Source organism: Chenopodium album, chromosome 2, assembly GCF_948465745.1.
Source record: "Chenopodium album chromosome 2, dcCheAlbu1.1, whole genome shotgun sequence".
Taxonomy (NCBI): domain Eukaryota; kingdom Viridiplantae; phylum Streptophyta; class Magnoliopsida; order Caryophyllales; family Amaranthaceae; genus Chenopodium; species Chenopodium album.
The window spans coordinates 78,122,209-78,133,675 of NC_137835.1; the positions used below are offsets into that span (position 1 = coordinate 78,122,209).

At 31.8% G+C, this 11,467-nt stretch overlaps 1 protein-coding gene across 1 annotated transcript; it reads right to left on the bottom strand.

The window, feature by feature from the left end:
* Positions 1 to 955: 955 nt before the first annotated feature.
* On the bottom strand, positions 956 to 11,068 carry LOC145576407 (uncharacterized). The gene is made up of 13 exons (XM_081634179.1): positions 11,048 to 11,068; positions 10,668 to 10,941; positions 10,443 to 10,533; positions 9,477 to 9,606; positions 9,221 to 9,279; positions 8,910 to 9,030; positions 8,675 to 8,829; positions 7,404 to 7,423; positions 7,068 to 7,304; positions 4,927 to 5,390; positions 4,381 to 4,836; positions 4,120 to 4,300; positions 956 to 4,029 (listed from the first exon to the last, which is right to left on the bottom strand). The coding sequence occupies exons 1-13, from the start codon at positions 11,066 to 11,068 to the stop codon at positions 956 to 958; spliced, it is 5,283 nt and encodes a 1,760-aa protein (XP_081490305.1).
* Between the last annotated feature and the right edge of the window lie 399 nt (positions 11,069 to 11,467).

The following is an 11,467-nucleotide window of genomic DNA, read 5'->3' on the forward strand; positions in this document are numbered from 1 at the left end:
ATCATGCATGGTAACTGGTTTTGGGCTCCGTTTACCATACACAGTAATTGATTTTGGGCTTTGGTTACCGCGATTGCCTGAAATTTAAAAATAAAAAAAAAGGGAAGGTGGTGGGTCGCTAGTGCGGTGGTGATCGTCGCCGGTCAGTGTGGTGGGGGTGGTGGTGGTGTTAGTCGTCAATTAGGGTGGTGGTGTCAAGGTGTTAGTGATTGATGGCAAGAGGGAAGATAGTAGTGAAGTACTAAGGACATGATTGTCCATTCACACTAAATGTTGGCGGATTTGATAATTTTGGATGGCGATATTTAACACCCCCGGTGGTAATTGTCAAAATTTCCTTAAAATATAATTAAAATATTGAAATATTTTAAGCGAATCCCTAAGGGGGCATTTGGTTGGAAGGGTTTCAAGAAACGGAATGGGAATCAACTGCCATAATTCCCTTTAATGTTGTTTGTTTGTCTAATTCAATCATTCCCATTCCCTTTAATGTTGTTTGTTTTTCTAATACCTCAAAAGTTTGTATTATTAAAACATAAAAGTTTGTACTCGTATTATTTTTGACAATTTTTTCATAAAAAAAAAAAAAAAAAAAAAAAAAAAAAAAAAAACTACCATTCACCTTAAAGTTACAAGCTAAAATATGCACGCCATGCGTGCACAATATACCACATACATACATGATATTTTATGAAAATTAAGAGTTGAAATTATTTTCGCATACATATTGTAGATATACTTGGAGATAATGCTGTAATAAAATTACAATATAAAAAACATAAAAAATATCCTTAGCATGAGTTGTTTTTGCTTCCATACACTTTTGATGCTTAGTTGTTGACTTTTATCACGCTTAGCTTGCTCCCTGATAAGAAGATAAAGAAGTCATTTCATAGATGTATATTACTTAAATAGTTATGTATGCATGTTTAATATTTACGATTATACCTGATAATTAGGGTTGTGGCATATGAGGCAGGAGGACTTCTTTGTAAACCACGTTTTTTGTAAATACACCACATCTACCTCGAACATCTCCTTTACTAACCAAAACTCTGGTTGTTTCTTGTGAGGTCCCTCTCGATTGTGCAACATATAACTGTCCATGGCTGAAAACATGTTGGGGGAGATATATACGAACATGAGGAATGGTTTGCCCCTGCGATTTGTTTATGGTCAAAGCAAAACACAATTTCACAGGAAATTGTTTCCGGATCATTTCAAATGGCAACTTCACATCTTCTGCCGTTTTTAAAGGAATACGTGGAATGAACACTCGTGTCCCTTTATGACTTCCGGTCAAAATTTCTGCCTCAATCACATGATCCCTTAACCGACTACATATTAACCTTGTCCCATTACACAACCCACTGTTTGTATCAATATTTCTCAAAAGCATGATTGGAGAGCCAACTTTTAGCTTAAGAATATGTGGTGGCAAACCACCAAAGGATAATGAATTCAAGAACTCCTGTTGATAGAGATTTTGACGATCTTCTGGAACAGTGTCACATGAGTAGTAGGTTTTTTCTTCTCCAACAAACTCTGTAAGTATCTTCTCATTAAGCATGTCAACTTCGTCATTTGTTGGTGTTATTATAGCTCTTTGTACCATGTATGACACATCACCTACGTGCTCAGTGAGGTTTGGGAATATTTGATGGATAAGATTATCAACTGAAATATTATCACCATTTCCTGCACATATTGAAGATGGTAACTTTATCATGTCTTCATCAACTGTAGGCTCACATCCATCTCCAACTCTTAAAAGAAAGGCTGCAAATTCAGGATCCTGTATCGATCTCATATTTTGAGTGAGATGGAGTAGCTGAACATGTCTCCATAGTGTTGACCTGACCAAACACGCATCTATAGTTTGAGCCTTTGTTCCTTTTGGTACAACGGGTAAAATTTGTCTAAAATCTCCACCAAACACTACGACTTTGCCGCCAAATGGAACATCAACCCCTGTTAGATCTCTTAAACTACGATCAATTGCTTCATACGCATGTCGATGAGTCATTGTTGCTTCATCCCATATAATGACAGCTGCATACTTGACCAATTGCGCCTCTACATCTTGTTTACTAAACTTCCAAGTTGACGAAGCATGCAGCGTAACCGGAATACCAAGAGTTTTATGAGCGGTTTTTCCTCGATGCAATAGTGTGGCAGCAATACCTGAGCTGGCTACTGGTAATCCAAATTTCCCTCTAAGCTTGACTGTTGCAAGTATGGCTCGATATAGATAAGTCTTACCTGTCCCACCTGGACCATCTATAAAGAAAATTCGACCATTCTCTGCATCAATAGCTTCCATTATGATATCAAATGAAGACCGTTGGTCGTCATTAAGATGCTCCGCACAATGCACGTCTTCAGGGGGCACTGGTGCTGATAATTCATCATGTATGGCTCTAGCTACTTGTGCATTTCCATCCAATCGCATGTTTATTTTAGGTAAGTCGAAGTCATTGACACTCTTTCCTAATTGTTTTAACATGCGATCTATATCATAGAGAACTGAATCACGTACCAGCTCTGGATTTGTTGAAGTTGAATATAAGTAGTCTTCAGCCATGTAATGATAAAATTCATCCCATAAAGATCGAACCCCAGTTGGTTGACAATAAACCAATAACGTGACAAACAATCTTCTCAATGATGATGACATCTTAGAGTTTGATGCTTCACGCAAACAATCACGAATGCTTGCATCATTCTCCATGAGACCTAGTTTTTCAGCTGCTTCTCTAAAAGTAGAATAAACAATCCCATTGACAGTACGTAGATGCTCAAATGATTCGGGGCCTTTAACATGATCCAACAACAAACGCAAGAAAAATCTTTCTCCTTCCATTGGTGAGGCTGTGTAGATTCTACCTATCACTCTTTGTGTACTCCTCCTTTTTCTCCATGTTTTTGTAGCCGTCAGCCACCGATAACGTTGAGGAAATTCTCTATATAGGTATGTTCTTGCCTCTGGATCTAAGGAATCCATCTTGAAGAACTCTGTGAGCATAGTTCGAGAGTTTTGTGGCATTTGAAGGATGTCTTCAATAGATTGATTTGTACTGAATCTAACCATTTGCCTATCTTGCAAATGTAGCTGTAATCGATCAACAGATGGACACATTCGAGTAATGGGAAACCGATATATCCTCCATAATGCTTCAGGTGCACATACCCACCTAGCATCCACATATTGTTGAATCTCATTGTGTTCAGCCCCTGTTCGAACTTCCATTGAAACACGATCTACACCCTTATGCACATACTTGTACAAATATTTTACACTCTTGATGCTACTACAGATCTCTACATTGATATGACAATCATATTTTAGTAGCAACCATGAATTATATGGAACAACCCAACCATTATCAACGAAGGTTGCACTATTCTCATGTAAAGGCACTGGCGAACGATCACCACGGCGACGATAAATAGGATATGAGTTCTTGCCTTGGACTGTGCTTTCTGCAAAGGGTTTAGGAAATTTACGTTTACAAACCCCATTTTCCATGCAAGAAGAATTTCGACGACCTTCGCCACACGGATTATGGAACATATGCTTCAAAACAGCATCGTATAATCGTGGTTCTTCATCTCTATCAGGTATCTCGGCTCTCACAAATGTGTCATACTCTTCCGGAGATTTTGGTTTGTCTTTTTCGTCCAAAATGAGCAGCATGTGAACATGTGGCAAGCCTCTTTTTTGAAACTCAATGACATAGACATAGGCAATAACCTTCCCTAGAGCGCCTTTTTCTACAACGTCCATCTTGAATTCCTCAAATTTTGCATGGAATATTCTGGTGATTAAGTCGGGACGATCTTGTGCTGTTTGACCTGACAATAACTCATCTACAATTTCTCTCCACGATGGGTTGCATGTCATTGTCAAAAACAGGTCTGGTTTTCCATAATGTGTAACTAATGCCATTGCATCTTGAAATCTTTGATTCATGTCTCTTGGACACCCGACAAACAAAGAAGGTAGAACGGTTGTTTTCCCGGCATTTGCTATAATTACAATGTACCGTAAATTATATTATAGTACATAATAATAGTAAAATTAAAATTAAAGGCAAACAACATATTTAAGAAAAGAACCTGGATTGAGTTCTCCGACATCTAAACAATCTTGAAGTCCCTGATACAATTCAGCTCTAATTGTATCTTGATTATCTCGAATCCATTTTAGCTTATTTGCCTCAATTTTCACAAACATGTCAACAATGAATTGTTGAAATAAGCGCCCTGCCATTAAGATGATGGAGACATATTGTCGTACCTACAATCAATAAAGTATTGTTAAATTATGAGAAAATAATATAAATCTACGTGTTAATCCGAGAGAGGAGTGTACTTTACTTGAATAATATAAGCGTAGAATGCTCGGCAAGGTATGGTTCTTCCATTATTATCAAGACTGTTTATCGACCATCCATAAGAACCATATGGAAATAGTAATGGATATTGAAGGGGATCATAGTATCCAGCAGTATCCAACACATTCATTAATTGGCCAGAGGTTGATTGAACTAAAATATCCCTTGGATTTAAGTTCGCAACCTCTTCTCCTCCGACAATCACAGCCGCAACTTGAGAAGCAGTAGGAAGACAATACTGTGGTCGATCTGATGGTTGTTCATTAATACGGAGTGCACATTCTTGTATGTTTCCTTGTTGAGCCAAACTTCGAAGATTATGAACAAAAGGATTGCACCGATCAAGGATGGCTTTAATTTTTTCTACAATATCTTGTCGTATTGTGTTATTCTCCGCAAGACGATTTTCAACCTCATGCTCAGTGTCATATATGTACAACTGAAGGAATCGTGGTCGAGATTCTGATGTACTTGGGAGCAGCCCGCCTATCTTGTGATATATAGACCCTTGAGCTCGAAATGTTTATACTCCGTGTTGAGCATTAGCTAAGCTCTCATCTAAGTGCACTCCCATGGAGGTTAAAGCGAATAAGTGATTAATTTTTCTAATGTCACTCTTAAATTGTATTCCAATAGATGTTTGATCAATGTATAAAGAACGTAGATCTTCGGGAACAGGTAAGGTTGGCAAGGTAATCTTCCCAGACAAACAACATATTTGGGATGTTTCATTATGAAAAAGGCGAGCTTGACAAAACTCACACGTTCTCGGAGGTGATAGTTGAACGATCGGGACTCCTCTTTGCTCATGAAAGTTATTTGCAGAACGATGACAGACTCTTCCCCTATTTCTTCTTTGAACATTGTTGTTATGCATTACATTAGGATTGCCTTGAATGCCACTATCACAAAAAATTGTGCTACCACCTTGGATATTTCGTTGTCCATTACACGTAAAATTGTGCGATATGACACTTTCACCAATATGAATTGCTGTATAATGAATGAAATACTATATAGTAAGTTTGATAAAAATTTAATATGTTTCAATTATTAATCGAATACATAAATGAACATGTATTGATTTTAAAGATTAATGAAATATTAGTGTGCATATATATCACAATTATTAAATATTTTTATAAGCTTATTGATTAGTTTGTGTCACATTTTCTTGAACAATTATTATGGAAATTGTTACTTTATCATTTTTTTTTTTTTTTTTTTTTTTTTTTTGTGTCTTATCCGGTTCACCGTTTGGGATATTTCGGATTTGGGGATAAGTTATAGATGGTTAGGTTCCAATCCCTTTTCAATTGTTGTTACTTTATCATATTATAATGATATTGTTTTCTCACCAACATGAGAAGTGTAATAGTTATAGTAGCTGGGACCGATTGATTTCATCATAAAAGCATTAGAAAATTTTGGTATGCATAGTCTGAATGTGTGAATATAATGGTTTAAATTTTAGTTAGTATATGTCTATATGACATGGCGTAGGCATTATTATAATGGCAAGTGTGCTATTATTATTATAAAAGGTCCTTTTTTGGTTTTGGATGGAGGCTATGTTGGCTTTTTTAAAAATTATTTGATAAGTCAAAGAATTTTTCCAATGGTTAATCAGTTGCAAATTGGTTTCATTTGTAACGTGTATATTTGAATAGTATAGGGTGAGTTAGGTTCACTTTGAATTTTATTAGAGCTATGATCAGGTATAGTTTGATCTAAAAATGATAATAATACAATTTTAAAACAAATTTAGGTGTAGAAAACACACAATTACTGTATAGTATCATGTAAGTCTCATTTGATTTAGTAATTAAGAAAGAGAAGGAGAGAGTTATAATATTTGCAATTTTGCATTGGCATTCACTTATTTAGAATAAAGTGAGTTTTGAAAAGTTTAGTTTGCAATGCAATGTGGAAAATAAAATCGTACATTTAATGCTTACATATACGTATATTAAAAATGAAAAAAAAAACACAAAGATAAAAACTGAAACATGATGGGTGATGAATATTTATTTCTCCTTAAATGTGAAAATAGGTGAAGCTGATTGACAACATGCCAATAAATATATCAAATACATTCATTTCTATTGTTTAGAGTGAAATTGAATATTCATTTCTTCTTCTAATCTCAACAGACTGTTCTTCTCGAGCTTCCAAGAATCACTTACTCTTATAATTGGAAATTTTTCCAAATTTAAATCATGTATTAGAGGTGAATCATTATTTAGTGTTCTTCTCTCAATTAGTGACTAATCGAGTCAATACAATAGCTCTTTAAAACCTTAATTGTTATTAGATAATAATGTTGTTTTGTACAGTAAAAAAATTAGTAATTAGTAAAATAATTTTGTTGTTGGTCAGAACTTTAAATAAATCAGATCTTAATTGTGGTTTTGTGCAACTAAGTATATATGTAATTCATTTGCGACAACATATAAGCTATACTCCCCTGGCCTACTTTTATACTTTCAAACTATTTTTTAGTCATCTTTATAAAGTAAGTACTGTAACTACATAATTTTTTTTAACACTACAAACATAAATATCTATGATCTTTTGTAAATAACTCATATTCATATATCATATAAAGAACAATGACACTATTTACAATATGGAAAATGCTTCAAACGTAGTCTATGTAACTGAACTCACATGTGCTTCTAATTGAAACATGATTTGAAGAAGTGAGTGTGCCACTTGCGACATCTTGATTAGTAATATCAATTAAAGCTGAACGATTGTCATTTTGTCGAGCATCTCTCCTTAATTGGTAAGTAGCCCGCCTTTGAGCATTTCGGGCAATAGCTTCTTGTTCAAGTTGCTCAGGGGTCATCCTTTCTCGTGATAGCCTACGATAGTATGATGTAGATGACATTTGATTTTCCATACCTTGAAACATAACAAAAAAAATTATAAATTTATAAACAACCAAAATCATATATTATTATGTTTCCCTAAAGCTCTTTATTAGATTTCCCAAAAACTCACCTTGCAATACCTTGCAACACCTAGTTATATTTGAATAGGGAGCATTAATCTAGTACATTGCAATTGAAGAATGAAAATAGTGGATGTCAATAGAAAAGGAAAAACAGTTACTACTGTACTCATGTTTTTAAGGGAATATAACTCCTAATTTGATAGTGGACATGGTCACGTCATAATTCATTTCTTAAATGTTAAGAGACGTTACTTTCTTATTTGGATAATAGTGTGAGTAGTTGTTTTTTAATAATACAATAGAGACTTAGTGTAGTAACGTAGTAAAACTGTATGTGAAAAAAAAAAAAAAAAAAAACGTTAAAAGAAATGTAATTTATTTATTTTTTTTTATTTTGACAAAAAGGTTATTGAATAATCTAAGAAGTAGAAATAAAATTTATATTGATGTTTTTTTTTAATTAAATGGATGAATATTTAGATATATATATAGTTAGTGAGGAAGATCATGATAATGATGATATATTAATGGGAAGGAGTTGATGACATGTTTAATAATAGTGGTTGTCGATACATTTTTTTAATATTTTTTTTTTGTTGGAGTAAAGAAGCAGTTTTGATTGAGTCCAAATGAAAAATAACCTTTGAAATTGTATCCCATATTCCCATATAAGATGGACGATTTTTTTTTTTTATATGAGGACGGTTTTTTTTTTTTTTTTTTTTTTTTTTTTTTTTTTTTTTTTTGTAGGATAGTGACTAATTTAATTTAATCAATTCTTATCCCAACAGTAGATAGTGGAATTATGATAACTTTGAATTGTTAGGTTTGGTTTCCAAAGCATGGTATAATTATATATGATAGATTAAAAATAATCCTCCATTAATTATGGAATATTCATGTATACGTTGTACATGTGTTGAAATTTAACTTTATGAATTCTTTGTTTCATATTACATATTACGTTGATGATCAATAACTTGATGAATTCTTTGTTTAAGTTAGACTTTTATCATTTATTTCTTTGTGAAAATATTGTTGAAAGTAAGAGTATGAACATTGATTACATTGCAAAATAGTAAAATTCGTATAAAGACTATATATTTACATATCACATAATGTACAAACTAATAAATTCTTTTACAAAGTGCTAAATTTTATAAGTAAAACTTTATGGAGCACCATCAACAACGCGTTGGCTTCATGATTGATTTATAGTCATTTCTCGTCTCCTAAAAAAAAAATAGAATCAATATAGTGAATATAGCATATAATAGTTTAGTTACATTGAACCAAAATATGTTATGAATGTGCTCACCTTTTAAGTAAATATGCACATTCTTCCTCCCAATTAACAAATGTGACATAAATAACTTTGTAGTGTGACGATAAAGAACTTTGGGATGTAAGAGTAAAAACATATGAGGTATCATAATGTGTATGTAACAACATCATCATCTCTTTCTCATTTACCTGTGTATAATATAAAATATAATAATGTTAGAAAAAGAAATAAATGAGATGGCAAGTAAAAATATGTTGTGTAGATTAACCTGTTCATGCAAGTCCTTTAATTGGGACACAGTAGACCGAAGAAGGAATTCAATTTGTTGGTTGAACAAAATCAAATGCAATATTCCACTTGAGTCTCTAATAGTAATCTTGAGTGATAAACTGTTTACCAAAATAAATACATAACAATTTAAAAAACTGATTAAAAATAAGAAATGATTGATACAGACTAAAAATAATTCAGGGAATTTACCCTTGAATGATTTCAGGATTATATTTGTGGCAATTTGAACATGTCCTTTGATCACCAAAATAATTGACTTTATAATTGCAAATAGAGCATGCATCATACCATGTGAGGCTTTTTACATTAATATCAACCAACATCCCAAGAACACTATATACCTTTCCCTGTAAATTATAAGGAAAAGATACATGGACAATTTATAAAGTACAACAATTTAAAAATATAATTATGTAAAAACAAATAAAAGATAATTTGGACAATTTAATAAGTATTAAATAATAAAACTTGAATAATTGAAAATAATAGTTGATGGAAAAAAAAAAGTAAATAGTGTATTTATTGAAATATGGTGAAATATTACTCTTGGCCTTGATGGAAACTTAAATGTTGTAGTACGACGGGCATTTGATATCAAAAGTGTCCGATGTAACGAAAGTTCACATGTTTGTATCCACTTAGCTTTTGATTGAGCAAAGTAATCATTAAAATACCTTTTAAAAAAATTAAGATTGCATTAGATATTTTAAGTAACATGCTGATCATATTTTTAAAAAAATACATATCATCCTCAATGTATAAGAAAGTGACGGTTGAAATTATTAGTTTAATATTATTATTTATGTATATAAAAAAAAATCATTAATATAACAAAAATAGAAAAAAGCATTACAATAACATAAATTACTAACCATTTGCTATTTCATGGGAAGTAGAATCATTGTGATTGATATATAACCTTGTGTACCTTCCGGATGTCAAATGTAGTGTACCTAAAAGGTGAGTTTAGAATAATTAAATCAATATCTACATAAAATTAATCTTTTGTAGTAGCAAACTATGATTTTATAATAAAAATTGTTCATGTAATTAAGTTTACCATTATAATTTTGAAGTTGGACACTACATGCAAGCAAAGTGAGATTTTGATCATAATCTTCTATTCCATATTGTCAATCTCATAGCAAAACAACTATTTAAAAAAATTTAGTTCATTAGAATAAAGTAATATATATATATATATATATATATATATATATATATATATATATATATATATATATATATATATATATATATATATAAAATAAATAAATAAATAAATAAATAATATTGCGTCATTATCATATTGGGATTTGTTAAGATATTATTAGATATGCTTATCTTATATTTTTTGGGTAGTTACCTTGTTTATAGGATAAATTGATGATATCTTAATATGGTTTTGATATCTTAGTCAAGCAGTGTACGATATAAATTAAATTAATGAATGAATGCATGAGTGATTGAGTGGGCAAGCTTTCAAGTCCTCTAAAACTTTAGATTTTACCTTTGATCAAGCAGGATAATATCTTGTTTAATAGTACCCGTAATGTCATTCCGGTGAATCTCACTTGCATATATAATTAGTCCCACAACATCTAATTTAAAAAATAAAAAACATAAAAGGAAAAATATTAATTAATTGATTACTGAAGATTTCCAAAAAAAAAAAAAAAAAAAACAAAGTACCGTAAATAAAAATAAAATGTAAAATGAAAGGTGATATATTAACCTATCACAATTCCTTCAATGCGCTTGAATGAGGTCACACCGTGTAAAGACACCAAATTGTAGAAGTACTTGGGAAAATCTTCAATGTCGGTATCAATCAAGGATATTTCTGTGTCTGTAGTAATGTTGAGTTGATACGGATTACGAACTATTCGTAACCAATCGTCAGCTTGAATAACTTGTACCCTTTTAAAACAGTACACTAAACCTTCTTGAAATTTGCCAATAAAATTGTCAGCATCCTTTGTAAATATAATACCTTGAATGGGTTCTCCCTGTAAAAAAATATAGATAAATATAAATGAGTATGTTATTTTTTAAAAAATAAAAAATATAATAAGAATGCACTGTAAAGAGGAAGTATAAAAAATGTTTACACACCGTAGCACCAAGAAGAACCATTTTCCAAATTTTTTTGTTATTATTGACATGTTGAATTTCATACAATCTAATTATCCTTGCCTTTACATTCCAAAATTTGGAGTACGGGTTCAAATACACGAAAGGAGCGTAAGCAATTGACATCCTGCAAATAAAAGAAGATGAAAATGAGTAGATAGTCTAAATGATTGGCAAAATTGAAAAAAAAAAAGAAAAGAGATTGACTATAAAAGTTATGGAGTTTAATAAATCAATAATTTCGATATGATAAAACCAAATTCGTCTATTATTATGTGCCCAAAATACTAACCTTGCAATACTAAAAACACACAGTTGAAATTGAAAAGAGAGTGTTAGTCTTCCAAATTAAGATTAGAAAATATAGAATTGGATGTAAAAGGAGAAAAGGAAGAGTAACTA